This window comes from Bubalus bubalis, chromosome 18 (assembly GCF_019923935.1).
Source record: "Bubalus bubalis isolate 160015118507 breed Murrah chromosome 18, NDDB_SH_1, whole genome shotgun sequence".
In the NCBI taxonomy this organism is placed as follows: domain Eukaryota; kingdom Metazoa; phylum Chordata; class Mammalia; order Artiodactyla; family Bovidae; genus Bubalus; species Bubalus bubalis.
The window spans coordinates 63,150,438-63,170,100 of record NC_059174.1 but is presented as its reverse complement, the minus strand read 5'-3'; the positions used below and the strand labels follow the sequence as shown (position 1 = coordinate 63,170,100).

At 57.0% G+C, this 19,663-nt stretch overlaps 2 protein-coding genes across 6 annotated transcripts; one reads left to right on the top strand and one right to left on the bottom strand.

Moving 5' to 3' along the window:
- Nucleotides 1–173: 173 nt before the first annotated feature.
- Nucleotides 174–14,323, bottom strand: MBOAT7 (membrane bound O-acyltransferase domain containing 7). 4 transcript variants are annotated; one of them, XM_006053428.4, is made up of 9 exons: nucleotides 14,182–14,320; nucleotides 13,604–13,657; nucleotides 13,401–13,479; nucleotides 13,167–13,296; nucleotides 12,524–12,650; nucleotides 10,306–10,465; nucleotides 8,003–8,363; nucleotides 5,812–5,988; nucleotides 174–1,185 (listed from the first exon to the last, which is right to left on the bottom strand). In XM_006053428.4, the coding sequence occupies exons 3-9, from the start codon at nucleotides 13,474–13,476 to the stop codon at nucleotides 798–800; spliced, it is 1,419 nt and encodes a 472-aa protein (XP_006053490.1). In that variant the 5' UTR covers nucleotides 13,477–13,479; nucleotides 13,604–13,657; nucleotides 14,182–14,320; the 3' UTR covers nucleotides 174–797. The 4 variants fall into 4 exon arrangements, with proteins under 4 accessions (XP_006053490.1, XP_006053489.1, XP_006053491.1 ...); XM_006053427.4 differs by lacking the exon at nucleotides 13,604–13,657 and having other exon boundaries at nucleotides 14,182–14,323; XM_006053429.4 differs by lacking the exons at nucleotides 13,604–13,657; nucleotides 14,182–14,320 and adding an exon at nucleotides 13,821–14,117.
- Nucleotides 14,324–14,810: 487 nt separating this feature from the next.
- TSEN34 (tRNA splicing endonuclease subunit 34) lies at nucleotides 14,811–18,889 on the top strand. 2 transcript variants are annotated; one of them, XM_044931044.2, is made up of 5 exons: nucleotides 14,811–14,936; nucleotides 16,025–16,271; nucleotides 16,513–16,762; nucleotides 16,913–17,167; nucleotides 18,397–18,889. In XM_044931044.2, exons 2-5 carry the CDS (start codon nucleotides 16,029–16,031, stop codon nucleotides 18,582–18,584), a joined length of 936 nt encoding a protein of 311 aa, XP_044786979.1. In that variant the 5' UTR covers nucleotides 14,811–14,936; nucleotides 16,025–16,028; the 3' UTR covers nucleotides 18,585–18,889. The 2 variants fall into 2 exon arrangements, with proteins under 2 accessions (XP_044786979.1, XP_006053493.1); XM_006053431.4 differs by lacking the exon at nucleotides 14,811–14,936 and adding an exon at nucleotides 14,991–15,146.
- The last annotated feature ends 774 nt before the right edge of the window (nucleotides 18,890–19,663 follow it).

Genomic DNA, 19,663 nt, shown 5'->3' with positions numbered 1-19,663 from the left:
CCAGGTGGCTCGAAGGCAGTGCCCGCTCCTTCCCGTAAACTTCAGGGCCGCTGCTCCGGGAGCCTCCTAGGAGGCGAGGTCCACAGAGGCCCGGGCGGTGACACCTCGCGGCGGGATGCTGGAGGTATGCGGTCCCCCCACCCTTGCTGACCGTCCACAGACATCCCACAGAGTCTCCGTGTGACACTTTATTGGGAGAGATTTACACATTCTGAGCCTGTTTCAGGCCCGAGGATGACAGGAGGCTACAGGAGCGCGGGGACCCTTGGCTGGCTCAGATGGAACCCACGAAGGCCAGGACGTCTGCACCGCGGCTTCTCCCTTCCAAGAGGGTCACCCTCCGAGCAGGTCTACCGAGAGGACGTGGAGCGAAAGCGGCCAGAAAGCGCCCACTTCCCCCAACCCAACTCCCGGACCCACCCTGAGGCTCCGACCCCCACACCGTGCAGCCAAAGCAAGGCCAGCTGCCCAAGAAGCCCTGTGGCCCACCGGCCCCGGTGTGGCGGGAGACAGATCTCTGAACAGCAGGCCCAGGCAGGGACAATGGAGATTCTCTCTGGGCATTTATCTTGATTTTTACGGGAGGGAAAACTGATCATCAGGACGCGGGTGGTGGTAGCCAGGGAAGCAGGTGCGCCCACGCCTTGGTCTGTCAGGGCAGAGAGCCCAGGAATCCTCTCCAGGCCCCGGGCCAAATTCCGGCCTCTTCTTGGGAAGGGCAGCGAGAGCCTGGTTCACGGGATTCCCAGGCCAAAGCGAGGGGGCCGATCAACCGGCAGAGGGTGTGTGGCGAGGGCTCACTCCTCCCGGAGCTTTCCCGAGGCCGGGCTGGGGGCCGGGGCCCCAGACTTCCGCCGCCCAGGGCCGCCCCGGCCCAGGGCCAGCCCCAGACCCAGGGCTGCCAAGGCCAGGACGTGGACGCAGAAGTATACCGAGGCCCAGTAGCGGAGGGTGTCCCGCAGCGAAAGCAGCACGAAGCCCATGGACATGTAGTCGTAGGCCCGCATCTTCAGAAACCAGTGCACCCAGTCCCAGGCCTTCTGGCCCCCGGGACCCAGCCGCCACCGAAGGGCCGACTCCAGCTGGCGCTCGGCTGCCAGGCACAGCGGGATGGTGAGGAAGCTCAGGTAGTAACCAGGGTGCAGGCCGTGCCAGTAGGCGCTCAGCAGCATGGTCCATGCACTCCTGCGGGGGGCCGGGAATCAGGGTTTGGGGTGCAGACCCCGGCCTCCCCCCTCAGACCCAGGGGTCCAGGCCCCCAGCCCCTCCCCCCTCAGACCCGGGGGTCCAGCCCCCCGGCCCCTCCCCTCCCTCAGACCCGGGGGTCAAGGCCCCCCGGCCCCTCCTCCCTCAGACCCGGGGGTCCAGGCCCCCAGCCCCTCCTCCCTCAGACCCGGGGGTCCAGGCCCCACACCTTCTCCCCCCTCAGACCCAGGGATCCAGCCCCCCGGCCCCTCCCCCTTCAGACCCAGGGGTCCAGGCCCCCAGCCCCTCCCCCCTCAGACCCGGGGGTCCAGGCCCCCAGCCCCTCCTCCCTCAGACCTGGGGGTCCAGGCCCCCAGCCCCTCCTCCCTCAGACCCCGGGGTCTGGACTCCCATCCCCTTCTCCCTCAGACCCAGGAGTCTCTACTGTCTTCTCAGCAACCCCCTCCCAACACTCTCCCCTCAGGACCTAGGAGTCAAATCCCTGCACTTCCTCTCTAAGGATTTGAGGATCTAGGACTATAATTCCTGATCCACGAAGACTGAGACATCTCCAGCCATGGTCCCTTCTTATTGATTCCAAAAACGCTAGCCCTTGAAGACCCACAGATTCAGGCTCCGACCCCCACTTCCACCGGGTGCCCACAAATCACAGCAGGCTCTGCCAAGGACTGTGTCTGAGTTCCTGCCCATGGGCACCAAGGTTTGCCTCTGGCACGTCAGGGTGCTTAAAGTACAAATATGACCCTGATGCTGGGAAAGATTGAAGGCAGAAGGGGGCGGCAGAGGACGAGATGGTTGGATGCCATCACCGACTCGATGGACATGGGTTTGAGCAAACTCCAAGAGACAGTGAAGGACAGAGAAGCCTGGCGTGCCACAGTCCGTGGGATGACAAAGAATCGGATGCGACTTAGCGACTCAACAACACAAAAATCCCAACGATGAGAATGACACTGACCGCTGTGTGGGGGTAGGTGGGGGAGGGCGCAATGTCCATAAAAAGGCTAAATCTCCCTGTTGTTGACAGGGCAGATGTTTTCCTCCTTCTCTTTCCTTAGGCCATTTCCTTGAAAAAAAAAAAAAAATCTACTGTTTGAGCATCTTTCCTTTGTCCTTTGGATGCAGATATCAATCTCTGAAAAGGTGAAAGAGGCCTCTAGAAATTGTTACTGTCCAGGAATGTTTTCCTTGAGGGCCTGGGAGCCATCTCCTGGAAGCAGAGATGTGGTGGGAGATAGAGCCTGTCTCCCTGCAGCGGTGGGGCTTTATCCCACTGGTGACAGAGATAGGAGGTTTGTTGATAAGGACCCTTAACTAGCACAGCTGGCAAACCGATTGCCAGGTGAGCTTCAGATGGACCCGAAAGCAGGCACGTGCTGTGTGTCTCTTGAGAACATGCTATGTGAAGGGCTGTACGTGGCAGTGGATAGTCAAAAAAGAGAGGTTTCTAGACAACTAGTAAGGACCATGGGCTTCCCTGTAGCTCAGACACTAAAGAATCTGCCTGCAATGTGAGAGACCTGGGTTCGATCCCTGGGTTGGGAAGATGCCCCAAAGGGAATGGCTACCCACTCCAGTATTCTTGAGGCTTCCCTGCTGGCTCAGTCGGTAAAGAAATGCAAGAGACCTGGGTTCAACTCCTGGGTAGGGAAGATCCCCCTGGAGAAGGGAATTGGCAACCCACTCCGGTATTCTTGCCTAGAGAATTCCATGGCCAGACCATGGGTTTGCAAAGAGTCAGACACGACTGAGCGACGAACACTTTCCCTTTCAATAAGGACCTATGTATAGCACAGGGAACTCTACTCAAGCTTTGTAATGACCTGTGTGGGAAAAGAAACTGAAAAAGAATGGATACGTGTATACATATATAACTGATTCACTCTGCTGTACACCTGAAAGGAACACAACTCTACTCCAACTTAAAAAATAAAAATAAAATGGATGAACTTTTTTTTTTTATAAAAAGGGTAAGATTTCTTTCCATCTTGGTAATTCTCAGCAGGAGGTTACTTGTGCTGTGCCTTGAAATCTGGTTTAATGCCCACTCAGGACCCAAACTGTTTCCTTTCTCTTACCTCTGGTGGAGAGACGATGCTCTGGGCTGCCAGAACTGACAGGAACTTACAGGAGGATGCACATGAGCGTGAGCCCAGCATCTCCAACTCAGCGTGTGCACAGCCCAGCTCTTGGCCCCTTCCTCAGCTACTCTCTCCCTGTTTCGAGGCTCCCGCCCTCCCCCATGCAGCGAACACTCTCCAGAGAATCTTCTAGCCTCTCTTGAACCCACTCCAATCCGGCTTTCACTTCACCTTGCAAGGATGCAGGGGAATTCCTCCCACCATGCCCCTCCTCCCCCCCACCCCCAGGGTCACACTTGCCCTTGTCCCTGGAGCTCCCGGCAGGGGCAGACACAGTCTCCCTCCTGCCCCTCCTCCTTGACACCCTTGCTTGTCTGAAGGGAACTAACCTAACGCTTTGCTGATCGTCCTCCTCTCTCACTGGCTGTGTCTGCACTGGCCCCTCCTCCCAGCCCCCAGTCTACACCACGGTTCCGGTTCCTCAATGTTGGCGCTACAGACATCTGGGGCTGGGTCATTCTTCAGGATGGGTGGGGGTGGGCTGTCCTGTGCCTGCCTTTAGGCCTCTGCCTACTAGACTCCATTAGGATACAGCATCTCCAGACTTGCCAGATAACCCCTGGGGGCGCAGCACAACTGCCCACCCCCCACACCCCCAGTGAGAGAGTCCTGGGCCTTCCCTGGTGATTCTGATGGTAAAGAATTCACCTGCTGTGCAGAAGACCCGGGTTCAATTCCTGGATTGGGAAGATGCCCTGGAGAAGGGAATGGCAACCCACTCTAGTAGTCTTGCCTGGAGAATCCCATGGACAGAGGAGCCTGCCGGGCTTCAGTCCATGGGGTCGCAAAGAGTCAGACAGCACTGAGTGACTCAGACATTGAAAATCCCTGGTCTAAATGTATGTCCACTCTGTGCTTTGACCTGAGACGCAGCCCCAGAGCTTTAAGCACCATCTACAGCTGCCGATGCTCACGGGTCCACTTCTTACACCAACCTTTCAGTAATAAGCCAGAATCGCATAACTCAGTGCCTATCCAATAACCCTGGCTAGAAATCTAACTGTCACCTCAAAGTCAGTGAGACTAAACCCAAGTCTGGCTTCCTTGGCTTGCCCGCTTCTGAAACTTCCTCCTGTGCAGACTTCCTCTCCTTCATCACCCATGCCCACCACCTGGGCACCCCGCTGCGTTTCCTCTCATGCCCCCCATGCACGTGGGGGCCGAGCCCTGACCTCACCTCTCCAGTGCATCTACTTTTGGCCACCGGTCCCTACTCTAGGACAGCATCAGTGTCCACTGGGCCAGTGCCTGCCTCATCTCCTGCTCCCCTCCCCGCCTTTATTCCATGCCCCATACAAGGTCAGAGCGCATCTTTAAATCGAAACTAGACAGCACATCCAGGTAGGTCTAGCTCCAGAGGTGCCATGATTAACCGCTTCATTACGAGGACATGTTACGGTGTATCCTGACCTCACCTGGTGGCGAGGGGAAGAGGGAGGGATACTTGGCAGGTGGCCTGACCTCTCTGAGCCTAGATCTCTTCAAGATTTCCTACTTCCTAAATTTGTCAAGATCTAAATGTGTCAGTTTATCTTATCTTTACAGAAAGTCTCCACTCAGGAATTACCAGGTGAGTGAAGGATAATGAAAGCCGCTCAGGGCTCACATTAAGTGCATTTAACACTTTATCTCACTTATTTCTCAGGGCAACCTATGACACAGGTTAACGGCATTACCCCCATTGAAGAGCTGGGGACACTGGGTCGTGGCGAGGGACAAACTGGGAGTTTCGGGTTAACATATACACACTATATACAATAGATAACCAACCAGGACTTAATGTATTGGTTACTGTATAGGGAATTCTACTCAGTACTCTGTAATAACTTATAAGGGAAAATAATCTGAAAAAAAAAAAAAAAATGGATAGGGAACTCCCTGGCAGTCCAGTGGTTAGGACTCTGCCCTTTCACTGCTGGGGTGGGTTCAGATCCTGGTTGGGGAACTAAGATTCTGCAGGTTGCAAAGCATAGTGGGAAAAAGCAAAAAATAAAAAATTTAAAAATATATATATAACTAAATCACTTTGCTGTACATCTGAAATGAATACAACATTGTAAATCAACTATACTTCAATTTAAAAAAAAACTAGAAAAAGAAAAGCATGTAGGGGAATTTTTTGAGAGAAAAAAAAAAAAGTTGAGGGAACAGAGCTCAACCAACTGCTTAACGTTTCTTAGATATTGGCAGGGTCATGATTCCAGAAGGTATAGTCATCGAATCCATAGGACTTAGTACACTGCGCCTGTGCCACGCGGCCGGCTTTACAGAAGTAGAAACGGAGGCCCGGAGAAAGAGGAACGAGCTTACCCCGGTAACGCAATCCGAGCCGCAGCCAGAGGCTCAAGAAACTACAGCTCCCATGACCCTCAGGGGCGGAGGCCCGCTTGGGGGAGCCGCAGGGCGCCTCCGGGGCAGCTGGGAGATGTAGTTGCATGCCGTCCTCCGCGACAGGTGGGCTCACCTGAGCACGTAGGAGCGGGCGGGAGCGCTCTTGTAGATGTACTGCGCCAGCCACCACTGCACCGTCATGTTCCAGTACCGCATGCCCTCCCGCACTGTCACGCAGAAGTCTGTGTTGTAGCAGTCGATGTTGCGGATGGTCTCATAGTCGTACTCCAGGGAAGCCGCCATCTCCGGACTGGGGGGGTGGAGGACGAGGGTGGGGGACAGACATGCAGCTCAGCCAGGCCCCCTCCCGACGCTGGCTCCTGTCCCAGCCCCGGACGCTAAGGAGGGGAGTCTGACCAGGCAACAGCTCCCTGGCTGTCGCATTTGCTAGGGCAACAAGGGAGGGGAGCCCAGAGGGTGCATTTGGGGGCGGGGGGAGGGGACGTGCACAGTTCCACAGCAATAGGATTCTCTTTCTCTTGGGAAGGGAGCCTGCAACAGCCAGGAAAAGTCTGCAAGGGTTACGGTTACTAAGCTGTGAGTCCTTAGCAACCTGACCTGCCAATGGTCTCAGATGCTGGGGTAAGGCGGTTCCTTAGCAACCAAGCTCAGCATATCCAGAGAAGCCTCCAAAAGTCCTTTCTACGTTCCTCAAACCCTTCCCTGACTGGGGAAACAGCAGCCCTAACAACGAGGTGGTCTGTGGTTGCTAGGGAGATGTTCTAGGCCTGCCTGCCACCTAGATGGTCTCTGTTGCTAGGGAAAGGGCATTTCTTAGCGACAAGCCTAGGATGTTTAAAAAAAGGGTCCTGAAAAGGCGTTTGCTGGCTATCAGTCCGTATGACTGTTCTAGAAGGATCAGCTCCAGCAATACAGAGGTTCCTGAGTCACCGGTGCCAACGCTCCCAGCAGAAGGGGATTATCACTGACCTGCCTGAACCACTGGCTGCTTCTGATAACAGAAGCACGGCTTCCATTAAGAGCAGGGCCCAGAAGGTTTAGAAAAGCTTTCAGCTCCTGCCTGACGTCTTCTGGGGGATACCCTCTAGCAATTGGAGGCCTGCCTTTGGTTACTCTGGCAGAAGGAAGAAATGTTGCGTGGGGGGCGCCACTTCCCTCACAACGGAATGGCTGCTGTGACTACGAGGGGATGGCCCAACCCTAGTAAGGAGTCGTTCAAAATTTACACCAGCTCCAGCCTGAAGGCCAGACGACAGCTGCAGGGAACCGAGGGAGGGCCCACTCCTGATTGCCAGGGGGCCACTTCCCCAGCAACACAGGAGTAACGTATCCTTAGCAACAAGGGAGTCCCTAGTTACTAGACCTGTGATCTGCCTTGTGATGAAGGAACTAGGGGAGTAGCTTTGCCAGGTACAAGCTTAATCCATAGTTACTGGGGCTTCTGGCGGTTACTAAGAATGGTGTCCCCCCGTCGACAGCATGGTGGAGAATGCCATTTCTGGGACTTCCCAGGGGGGTAAGGATCTGCCTGCCAATGCAGGGGGCTGACTAGGGTTCCATTGCTGGTCTGGGAAGACCCCAGACGCCCTGGAGCAGCTGAGGCTGTGGGCAACAGCTCCTGAGCCTGCACTCCCCAACAAGAGAAGCCACCAGAAGGAGAAGCTTGCCCCCCGCCCCCACCCCCCGCCGCCCAGACGAAGAGTAGCCCCCGCTCACCCCAACCAGAGAAAGCCTGTGCTCAGCAGCCAAAAATAAATAAAGAGAATGCTATTTAAAACAGAGGCCGTTATGTGGTGACATCTCACAGGGAGGGTCTGCTTGCTCCCAGCAAAGAAGGGGGCAGTTTAGGGGATGCCGTTTCCATAGCAACAAAGGCAGGAAGGGGTAGTTCTGTTGCTAGGGAATGGTTTCCCTAGCAACAAGGGGCTGCTCCTCAGTGCCCAGGGACAGCATCCTGAGCAACCAGCAACAACCGGGTTACTGGGGTGACACTTTCATGGCAACAGACGGGCAGCATGGGGGTTGCTAGAATACACCTTCCTTTTCCTAGCAACAGAGAGCAATTCATACCCCAGGGGGTGACAAGCACACAACAGGGGGCGATCCATACGTTTTAGGAGTTTTCCTAGGACAGGGGAGGGCAGGCTGTGGTGGTCAAGAGTGACACTCTGCTGACAACAGGTGGGAGACCAGCCCCCCCTCCTCCCCGCGCTGCTCCCCACTCTCCTCCCTGCTAGGGGCAGGGCCAGCCCGCGGTGATGGGGCTGACTGGGTCTTGGGACACCTCCCTCCCGCTGCCTGACCTGCTGGGGGGTGGGCATTGGAGGGTGGGGCCGCCCCCGGCCCGGGCTTTGGCGGCCACGGGGTAGGCCCCGAAGCCAGCGGCAATGCAGCCGCACTCGGCGGCAATCCAGGCCACGTAGAAGCGCATGCGGAAGGCGAAGAAGACGGGGATCATGTAGAACAGGCGGGCGGGCAGCGGGCGGGCGTAGAAGGCGTCCTCGCGCACGGCCTCCAGCGGGAAGAGGTGTGATGAGAGCAGGAAGAGCAGGCCGAAGAGCGGGGCCGGCCAGGCACGGCGCAACAGGGGCCGCAGGCTGGGCACGGCCCCCGGGAAGGGCTGCTCCAGCCAGTCCAGGTACGTGCGGTAGCGGAAGAACGGCCCTGTGGCGGGAGGGCGGGCCGCGGTCAGACGCTGGTGCACGTGGGGTCCGCGGGCAGAGCGCCGGTCTCGGGGCCGGGGAGATGGGCCAGGAACCGGGGAACCAGGGGGACCAGGGAGAGAGGAGGACGGAGAGCAAGGGAAAGTGGACAAAGGGGGAGACAGGGGACTTGTCAGGAAAGAGGAACAGACACTTAGGGAGCAGACAGAGGATTCTGAGAACCAGGGGGTCCTGGCACACTTGATGGAGACAGACAGACCACATTTGGAGGGAGGCGGGCAGGGGGGCCCGGGGGTCAGGAACAGGGAGCGCAGCAGCGCATCCCTTGAGGAAGACAGGGGCCTGAGAAGACATCAGAGGGTTGCAGGGGCAAGGCCCTGGGCGGGATCTGACCAGGGCTTTGGGTTTGGCTTTATATATATATATATATATATCTATATATCTTTTTTTTTTTTTTTTTTTTGGATAACGTGTGGTTTATCCACTCAATGGAATACTACATAGCCATGAACACAAACTAGGTACACGTCCATGCAGCAAAAGTCTTGCATACCATTGAGCAAATAAGCCAGTACCAAAGAATACGTACTGTATTTGATTCTATTCACATAATGTCCCAAAACAGACAACACTAACCTATGCTCTTAGAAGTCCAGAGAGTGGTTACCCTCGGGAGACAGCAACTAGAAGGGAGCAGGAGAGACTAGTGGTGTGTTGGGAAGATTATTTGATGGGGTGCTGACTGCATGCACGTTTCCCATTTGTGTAAGACCACCAACTTGTTTGTATATGTTGTGCATGCATGTGTGCGCACTCAGTCACATCTGACTCTCTGCGAACCCATGGACTGTATCCTGCCAGGCTCCTCTGTCCGTGGGATTTCCCAGGCAAGAATACTGGAGTGGGTAGCCCTTTCAATCTCCAAGGACTCTGGGTTTTTTTTTCCTCAGTGCTAGGGTAACCACTGTAGGCTCCCCCACCAGGGCAGGGCTAGATTATTATTTTGCTTTTTCAGGAGACCCCTCAGCCACTGAGCAGGGAGGGGCTGCAGAGGGACAGTGACGGAAAACAGGGGACTGCTGCACTTTATATAAAATGATGGCTTGGCATAGGGAGGGAGCAGAAGGCTTTAACAGAAGTGTTGAAAGTCTCACACGTCACAGAGGACCACATGCTATATGATTCCATCAGGGTAGGCAAACACAGAGAGAAAGTCAGTGCTTTCAGGGAATGGAGGCAGCTGGAGGTTTGGGAGACAATGGTAAAGGATGCAGGGGTTCTTTCTGAGGTAGAGAGACTCAAACCCAGCAACCTGGGTGTGGTTGTGAGCGGGCGAATATGGTAATCACAGCTCAATACACTTGTTAAGGACTTCCCTGGTGGCTCAGACCGTAAAGCGTCAGTCTACAACGCGGGAGACCTGGGTTCGATCCCTGGGTTGGGAAGATCCCCTGGAGAAGGAAATGGCAATCCACTCCAGTACTATTGCCTGGAAAATCCCATGGACAGAGGAGCCTGGTAGGCGACAGTCCATGGGTTCGCAAAGAGTTGGACACGACTGTGCGACTTCCCTAATACAGTTGTTACAGAAGTCAAAACCTTCTACAAGGTCAACAGTAATGAAAAATATGTTCTGAAACTAAAAGTCGGATCATACGCTGTGAATCCTTGTGGCCTGGGCGGCAGACACATTAGGGTGACATCGATCTTTCTCCTTAATCTCCCGTGTGCTCCCAGTAAGTTACAAAGAATCACTGAGGCACAGAACAATCTGTGTCTACTCTGGAGGGGCCCTGGGGCCAGCGGGAGAGGGAGACATGGACTGGGGCTCAGAGGCTCATCCTCAGAGCAGCAGAGGCTGGAATGGGGGGTGGGGGTGGGGCAGGAACACAGAACAGACAGCAGAGTCCAGGCAGAGGCAGGCCTGGGGTGGACACACTCACCTGTCATGATTCCCACGTAGCAGTAGCTGTAGCTGAGGGTCTCCATCAGAGAGGGCACGTCCGGCAGCAACCCCAAGGGGGGCCCCTTGCTGAAGCCCGAGGCCATTTCCTTCCTCTGGGCCACGTGCAGGTCCTGAACTTCACTGGCCAGACTCACCAGCTGGGAGGAAGGGGCAAGCGGGAGGACAGCTCAGACCCTGGCCTCCTCACACCCACCTCCCGTTCATGACCGCCCTGGGAGGCCAAGGGCCGGGGGGTCCTGTGGGGCTGGGTGCCGAGGCGCTGCTCCTTGGGCAGCTCTGAGCATCTAACCACGAGTAAGGGCTCCCTCCTGGGGCCCTCTGTCTTTTTTTCCTCTAAGTTCCATCTTTCCGTGTTCCCCCGCAGTTCATGGCTTTAGGTACCACCCATGCTGTACCCTGGTGGGACTTCTTCAAGCCCCAAGCTTGTCCATCAAGCTGCCTCTAGGGAATTCCCTGGTGGTCCAGAGGTTAGGGCTTGGTGCTTTCACTACCGGGGCCCGGGTTTGATGATGCTTGGTTGGCAAACTAAGATCCCACAGGCCACGTGGCATGGCCAAAATAAATTAAAAAAAAAGAAAAAGCAGCTGCCTCTTCTTATTAATACATGGATGGATGACTTCCGGGCCCCTCGAATTTAACACATCCCAAGTGGAAAACGGTTTTAGCTATTTCTCGAAGCGGGTGTTCATCTGGTCTCTTCCCCCTTGCCAGTCCATGGGATTCTCCAGGCCAGAATACTGGAGTGGGTAGCCTTTCCCTTCCCCAGGGGATCTTCCCAACCCAGGGATTGAACCAAGGTCTCCCACATTGCAGGCGGATTCTTTACCAGCTGAGCCACCAGGGAAGCCCCATCAAATGCCATCAGCATCCGATGAGCTGCTTAGACTGGAAACCTTCCTTGCTCCCCAGGTTGAGTCCCTGAAGTCTCTGGGCCTGTCCCTTTCACTTTGCGTCCACCACTGGGCTGAGTATGTTTACCCTGGCCCCCCAGCCTGCTCTCTACCCTTCTGCACACAGACCCCAGGCTGGCCCGACACCCACAGGTCTGTGTCTTCCAGCTTCAGCCAGGCTTCAGTTGGCAGATGGCTGAGGCAGGCAGGAGTGAACCTTGGGTTTGTATTCCCGTGTTTTTATTCCCTTTATTGATAAGACCGCCTGGGGCCTGGCTGTGACCCTTGACCAACCTTCTCGAATCTACCCAAGTCCTTTTCCTTCTGGGCTCCCCTCCTCTCGTCCCCTTGGGCCCAGGACCCTTTCTCATCCAGCCCTGGTCGAGGTAAACATCAACACAATGCGCCCCAGGTTCTCCTACGTGCCAGGCCTCCTGGTGGGGCCCTGATTAGCTGCCCCAGGCCTGCCTCAAGCCTTCAGTTTGTCGGTTGGACTTAGATAAAGGAGTCCCACGTCAGCTCACCTTACCCTTCCTGCTGCAGTTCTCTTAGCATCTGGAGGAAGTATTTTTAAACCTGTAAACCTGGTCACAGGTTTTCAGAAAAACCTCTTGTAGTGGCTCTTGGGCCCCCACAGGAAGAAGTCAGAACTCTGCACTGGGGCCAGCCAGGCCCCGCACGGCTTGGCCCGCACTGCGGTCTCCCCTTGAGGGACAGTCCATGTGGCTAGCACACAGCTGGCGGCACGCGGCCGGCCCCCTTCCAAGCCCACTGCTCCCTGCGTCCCAAGAGGCTCTGGTTTCCTCCAACTCCTAACCCACTCCTGCCCACCCTTCAGCTCCCGCCCAGGAACACGGGATGCCGGGACAGCCCTGCCCGCCACTGCCGCCTGACCCTTCCGTTCCCTGAGAGGTAGCACACAGGAGCAATGCGCGACCTTTTCTTCTGTGGCAGGGCCTGTTTTCTCCCATCTTCCCAGGTCGTGGGAAGCCAGACAGGGTGTCCTGCTTTTGTGCCCTCAGCTCAGTGCTCTCTGCCCAAAGCTGGGTTTTGTTTTGTTTTTTCTCTTTTGCAACGTGGCTTGCTACAAAGATGCACTTTAGCCCAGCCATCCACTGACACCCACAGTTATATAGCTTTGGGAACTTTTTTACCCCAGGGAAGAGCTGAGAGGTGAAGTCCTGCCCTCAGCAGAGTGAGTGGGAGAGACCGACCCACCTCCTCTGCCTCCCCAGGGAGGAGAAGGTAAAGCTGGGCTAGTTCCCGGGCACCCAGGGAGGGCTGGGGGTGTGGGGGGAGCCTGACCTTCAGTGTCAGCAGCAGTTGGACGGCGTTGGTGAAGGGCGTGGGAGTGGGCAGGCCCAGCAGGCTGAGCGCGCGGAAGAAAAGCAGGTAGGAGAAGGTCCAGGCGAGGGCCAGGGCGTGGCAGGAGCTGAGACAAGACAGGAGGCCTGTCGCGCTGGGTGCGGGAGGTCTTGCCTCTCTCTCCCCTGGATTCCAGCTGCAGATCCCACCCCCCACCGCCCACCTTCAGAGATAGGGGAGGGGGGTGTACAGAATGAACATGACCGAAAGAGCTGCACAAAAACGCACAGCAACAGAGAACAAGGAGGAGATGAAGAGAGAGGCTGCAGGGGGAAGACCCTTCATGCCTCCACTTGTTTCTGAGAGGGAGGGAGAGAGGCGAGGGAGAGAGAGAGAACACCAGGGCCCTCCTCTCTCCTGAATCCATCACATGGACGTCAAGGGTCAGGACAAACACACAGGGACCAGACCCAGAAAAAGGCAGGAGAGGAGGAGAAACAGACCAGACACATGACACAGAGAATCTCGAGGGGCACAAGAGACATCCAGAGACTGAGGCAGAAACAGAGAAAGACCTCAAGAGGAAAGAGGTTGCATCTTCCACCGGCTCCGTGCTCCCCCCCTCCTCCCACCAAATCCTCACCAGGGCTGGGCCTGAATGAGCGCCCAGGTCCCAAGGATGGTGACCAGAGAATGCAAAGTGTGGGGGCCACAGGTGAACAAGGTGAGCCCCAGGCCCACGGCTGCCGCCCCCCATCTCTTCAGCCCAGGTCCTGCGGGGAGAAGGCACAGGATCAGCGTAGAACTTTCCAGGGGGTACCCCGTTATGCCCGCCCCCCCCCCCCTTATTTTCCGCTGAGGAGGGAACCTGACTCACCAGCTTTCTTAAAGAGGAAGCCGATGGGGATGGAGATAAGAAGAACCACTAGATAAGTCCATTCTTCGGGCGACATGTTCTAGGGTAAGGGCAGACGTTCACAGTGAGAACCCAGGAGTCCGGCCGCCAGACCCTCCTCCTTAGAGGATTTAGGAATCTGCCCCCGTCCGAATCCCCAGTTGTCAAAGATCAAGGAGTCCTACCGTCAGCTCCTCTCCTCTGAGAACACAGGAATCCCGACCTCCAGGCCCTTCCTCCTTTGAGGATAGAGGAAGTCACCCCCAGGACCTCTCTTGAGAATCCAGGCCCCCAGATCTCTTCTCCTTTGAGAACCCAGGAATCCAAACCTGCCGACCCCTCCTCCGTAAACGATCAAGCAACACCCAGCCCCTCTCTTCTTATCCCCTAGCCCTCCCCCACCTGCCGCCTCCGAAAACACTGCTCTCCAAACCCCTGCCGTTCTTCGAGGGGGCCTTAGAGGAGTCCAGGTCTCCAGCCTCCACCTCTCTCCGAGCTCGGGTTCCTTCTCCTGTCTGAAGCCAGAGAGCCGGCCCGCTCCCCAGTCCCAGCCCGAGTCCCGGGGCGCGCACCAAGCATGGCTCATATCCGCTTTGGGCAAAGCCACAGGCGGTTACGCCACCCGGGAGCTCGACCATCCCACCCCAGAGCTCGGCCTCGCTCCCGGTGCCGCCCCCGCACCCCATCAGTCCGCCGATCCGCAGCGACCCCACACTGTTCAGACCCCTCCCGGTCTCCTGGGCGCCTCCACACCCCGGCCCACCTGGGCCCGTGGTTCTGCGCCGCCCGCAGGGCAGGAGGCGGCCGAGCAGTCCTGGCCCGCTGGCTACCGTGGGTCCGGCCACGCCTACCCCGCCCAGCACGCCCCCGCACCCCCCAGGCTCTTTAGCGGGGGCCTGCAGAGCTGCACGGTCCGGGGTCGTGCGCGCAGCGCCCAGTGGTGTCCGGGCTGGGCGGGCAAGGAGCGCGGACGCGGCGCAGAAACCACGACCCGGCGGCGGTACCCGGGCTCGGATCTACCAGGCTGCGAGCACGCAAAGGGCGGGGCTTCGGCTCGGAAAGGGGTGGGGCCAGAAGCTTCGGGCTCCGAAGGCGCCGCGGGACCCGGGAAATAGGCGGGGCCTGGAGCTAAGCTTTCAGAGGGAGGCGGGGCCTCCGCTCCAGGTTCTTTCGGCCAGAATCCGGGGTGGTTTGGAGGCGGGGCCACAAGCTTCGGATTTTTTCGGAGGTGGTCGAGTAAGTTCGGTTGTGGGCGGGGCCAAGGGCTTCGGCCGGATGTGGGCGGGGCCACAGCCTCGGCTCCCTTCGGAGGTAGTCGGAAAGAAGCGACCTTGGGTTGCTCATAGGCGGAGTCTCAGGTTTAGGACAGAGGCGGAGCCACGGGCTTTGGCCAGATGAAAGAGGCGGGACCCAGAAGCACCCCCCCCCCAAGGGGGTGGGGCCAATAGCGTTCTACCTCAAGGGGCGGGGCCAGGGTGGCGAGCGGCCCGTTTACTAGTCCCGGAACCGAGGAGGGAGGTGCGCTTCGAGGGGCGGGTTCGAGGGGTTTACACTTTAGGGGGAAGGCAGGGCTACGGCCCTGCGGGGCGGGCCCCACACTTCCCGCTCCGCTGAGGTGGCGGCGTGACGACACCGACGCAGGGGGTCGGCATGGGGGGTGGAGGAAGCCCCGCGTGGCGCGCTACGTAGGGGGTGGCTCCGCTGGGACTGCGAGCTGGTGTTTACGAGGTGAATAGCTGTTTCCGTCAGAGGACGGTGCCACATTCTGAAGGGAGCGCTCACGAGCGGGCTGAGCCCGCCCGAGCGGAGAACGGACCGGGCTTCCGGCTGTGGGGTTCGGTCTTAGGGTGGGAACTCCAACCGGGGCGGGGGCGGGGGAGCCGGCGGCCAAAGGGGGCGGGGCCTCAGGCTGTGGGCTAGACGTGAGCCGAGGCCGTCCGAACGCCTGACGCCTAGTCTTCGGGAGGGGGCGGGGCCGCGATCGGCTGAGCCGAGGACTTCCGAAAGTACGAAGCGGCCCCGCTCGGGCGGGGGCGGGGCTTCCCATTCTGCGAGCCGGGCTCAAAGCGGGGACCTGAGGCCGGACCTCGAGGGCTCAGAAAGGAGAGGCGTCCCCGAGGAACCCGAAGGGGGCGTGGCCTCTGGGGGCTTTGGCCTCCGGAGGTCCCGACACCTGACGGGAACACCGGAGAGCGAAGCCGAAACGGACCTTTCGGAGGGGGCGTGGTCCGCCCTACGGCAAGCTTTGCAGCAAGGCGCGGGGACCCGCACGTCCGGTCTCGCCCCAGGCCAGAATGCTGACCGCAGGGTCCAAGGCGCCCCGGTGGGGCCCCAGCCCTCCTCTCTGGGCGGGGCGTCGTCTGGGTCAGCCCTGGGGCCTGGCGGGATCGCCCGGGGGCGGAGCCCGGCGCCCAAGGGGCGGGGCTAGCGCTCCCGCTCAGCAGGTGGCGAACGCGGCTTGGAGCGAGGTTCCGCCCCTCGAGCCTCAGGGGTGGGGCTTCGCCTAGACCCCCGGCCAGGCTGTGGGCGCCCTCCCAGCGTCGCGAATCCCGCGGCGAGAGGCGTGCTGCCGGGTGGGTGACTGCTGTGCACCTGGCCTCCCGCAGGAGGATGCTGGTGGTGGAGGTGGCGAACGGCCGTTCCCTGGTGTGGGGGGCCGAGGCCGTGCAGGCGCTGCGGGAGCGCCTGGGCGTGGGGGGCCGCACGGTGGGCGCCCTGCCCCGCGGGCCCCGCCAGAACTCGCGCCTGGGCCTCCCACTGCTGCTGATGCCTGAGGAGGCGCGACTGCTGGCCGAGATCGGCGCAGTGACCCTGGTCAGCGCCCCGCGCCCGGACCCCCGTCAACACAGCCTGGTAAGGGGCGGGGCAGACTAGGGGCGCCCCTCCCGGGGGACCTGCGGGAGGGGAGGCCGGGGACGACTGGTCCTGAGGTGGGAGGGGTCTGAGAGTCCTGGATTCTGGAATTCTGTGAGAGTAGGATAGTAGGATCCCCAGGTTCATTTCCCGAGGTTTGGAGGGGCCAGAGTCAGGATTCCTAGCTCCCTAAGGCAGGGCATTCCTGAATCCTGATATTACAGGAAAGTTTACTTCTCAGGCACTGGCATCCTTCAAACGCCAGCAAGAGCAGGGCTTCCAGGAACAAAGCGCTCTGGCAGCTGAGGCCCGAGAGACCCGTCGTCAGGAGCTACTAGAGAAGATTACAGAGGGCCAGGCTGCGAAGAAGCTAAAGCTGGAACAGGAATCAGGGACCAGTGGGAGCCAGGAGGCCGGTGGGAAGCAAGCTGCCGAAGAGAATGAGGCCAGTGCTGGCCAGGCTGCTGGAGAGCATGAGGAAGCACATGAAGGTGGGGGTTGGAGTCCACGGACCAGGGGAAGGAGGGAAGAGATCCTTGAGGAATTTTTGGCTGGCACTCTAGGGCTGGACCTCGCTGGGGGCTGGGAAAAAAACCTTGCCCCTTGGATTCATCAAACTCTCTTGGATTCACCCCCACCAGGCTCCTCTCCCCAGCCAGGGCCTTCAAATGGAGTGGCCCCCTTACCGAAGTCTGCTCTGCTCATCCAGTTGGCCACTGCTCGGCCGCGGCCCATCAAGGCTAGGCCCCTGGACTGGCGTGTGCAGTCCAAAGACTGGCCCCACGCTGGCCGCCCTGCCCACGAGCTTCGCTACAGCATCTACAGAGACCTGTGGGAACGAGGCTTCTTCCTCAGTGCCGCTGGCAAGTTTGGGGGTGACTTCCTGGTCTATCCCGGTGAGTTTGCGTTGGGACCTCTGGTGACATTTTTCAATCCCACCCCGTTCTGCGTTTCCCCCCCTTTTTGGTCTCCTTTTCTCAGCCTCTAAGAAACAGGAAACACTTGGGAACCCAAACTCTTTTGGAGAGCAGTTTAGTAAATGAACAAAGAGAGGAAAAAAAGAACTCTCACAAAAAACATATAGAATAAAAAGTAAATCATATTTTGTAGTGTTATGTACATTACTATATTTAATAATACATACACATTGCAGATTCTTTACCAGTGAGCCGCTTGGGAAGCCCTTCCATATCTTGGCTATTGTAAATAATGCTGCAATGTACAGAGGGGTGCGTTTATCTTCTTGAATTAGGGTTTTCATTTTTTTTTTTTTTCAGATAAATACCCAGGAGTAGAATTGTTGGAAGCCTTGCTTTTATAGATTTATGTTACCTGCTAGTTTTCTGTATAGTTCCCTACTCAGGGTCCTACTTTACTTGGTCAGGTTCATCTAACCTGGGGGCAAAGTATAGCTCCCCTCCCCTCAGCCTGTCAAATGAGGCCCACTGACAGGTTTTCTTTTTAAATAAAGTTTTATTGGAACACAACTCTGTTTACATTTGATCAGTGGATGCTATGGTGCTAGATTGGCAGAGTTGAGTATTTGCAGCATGGCCCACAAAACAAAATATTTACTATCTGGCCCTTTTCAGAAAAATTTGGTTAACTCCTTAATTCTATTTTATTACACCCTTCTGTTGTAAATCATTCTCTTCTTTTAGTCTGAGTCATTTCTCATTGGATATTTATGATAGGATATACATGATACCCTTTTGAGTTCCTCATGGCTTTGACTGACAGCGATATATTCAGTTACTTGTTGTTGTCGTGGCTCAGATGGTAAAGCGTCTGTCTACAATGCGGGAGACCCAGGTTCGAGCCCTGGGTTGGGAAGATCCCCTGGAGAAGGAAATGGCAATCCACTCCAGTACTATTGCCTGGAAAATCCCATGGACAGAGGAGCCTGGTAGGCTACAGTCTATGGGGTCACAAAGAGTCAGACACGACTGAGCAACTTCACTTTCACATAATGTGTCAGCTTGCTCCACCCCCCAGGCCCAAGGGTGTCTTTTACAATATCGGTAGTGATGGCTGGATGCATTGCAATCCCCTCCGTGTTGGAGGTCCCAGTGTCTTCCAGCTTTCCACCAGTGGAAACTGCTACCTGCCTCTCTCCTTCACCCAGGTGACCCGCTCCGTTTCCACGCTCACTACATCGCCCAGTGCTGGGCTCCAGAGGATCCCATACCACTCCAGGACCTGGTTTCGGCTGGCCGCCTGGGCACCAGTGTCAGAAAGACGCTGCTGCTTTGCTCCCCGCAGCCCGATGGTAAGGTGGTCTACACGTCCCTGCAGTGGGCCAGCCTGCAGTGAGCTCCAGAGACCTGTGGGCGTGCGGCCGTGTCCGTGGCAAGACCCTTTCTAGATGGTTCCAAGCTCTTCTCTGCGTGGGAGGCCCCGCCCCACCTCCTGCCTCTCTTGGTGGTTAGTGTTCGATTCCAGATTTATAAACACTACATCCTCCTTATATCCCTCCCCAATCCAAAGCACTTAGTGGCTGTGTTGTTTTTATAGTTACCAGTTTCCAACCATGAGCTTCCTGAGTGTGAAAGCTGATTTATTTCTGTTTTCTACAGGGCTTAGGTCCCAAGAGGTCTCAATAAATTTGTTGAATCAGTGTGGAGTTTGTGATTTGAATCCTTAAGACAATCCTGGGAGGTGTGGGCATTTGCTGCAGGTGTTTGGGCAGATGAGGAAAAGCCTGGGGGAGGGGAAATGACTTGCTCAAGGTCCCACCTCTAGTAAGGAGCAGGTGTGTTAGTCGCTGAGTCGTGTCCAACTCTTTGTGACCCCATGGGCTTCCCTGGTGGATCAAATGGTAAAGAGTATGCCTCCAATATGGGAGACCTGGGTTGGGAAGATCCCCTGGAGGAGGGCATGGCAACCCACTCCATTATTCCTGCCTGGAGAATCTCCATGGACAGAAGAACCTGACGGGCTATAGTCCATGGGGTCACACAAGAGTTGGACACGACTGAGCAACTAAACGCAGGCTCCACTGTCCATGGGATTCGCCAGGCAAGAATAGTGGAGTGGGCAGCCATTTTCTTCTGCAGGGGATTTTCTGGACTCAGGAATCGAATCCAGGTCTCCTCCATTGCAGGCATATTCTTTACCATCTGAGCTGGGGTTTAAAACCTGGTCTTTCTGACTCTGAAGTCCGAGCTATTCCACTGCACTACACTTACTTTGGAAAAGCTTTCTTTAAGACATTTCAGATGCATACAAAGGCATAAATAAAAAATAACTCGTGAAAAAAAGGAGGCAACTGTTGCAGTTTTAAGGAGTAGGGAGAGGGGTGGTCTTGCTCTTGGATTGGGTGCTGTTTATTCGGGTGTTCAGAGAATTACTTTTTATACTGTACATTTCTAGATTCTCCTTTATATGTATGC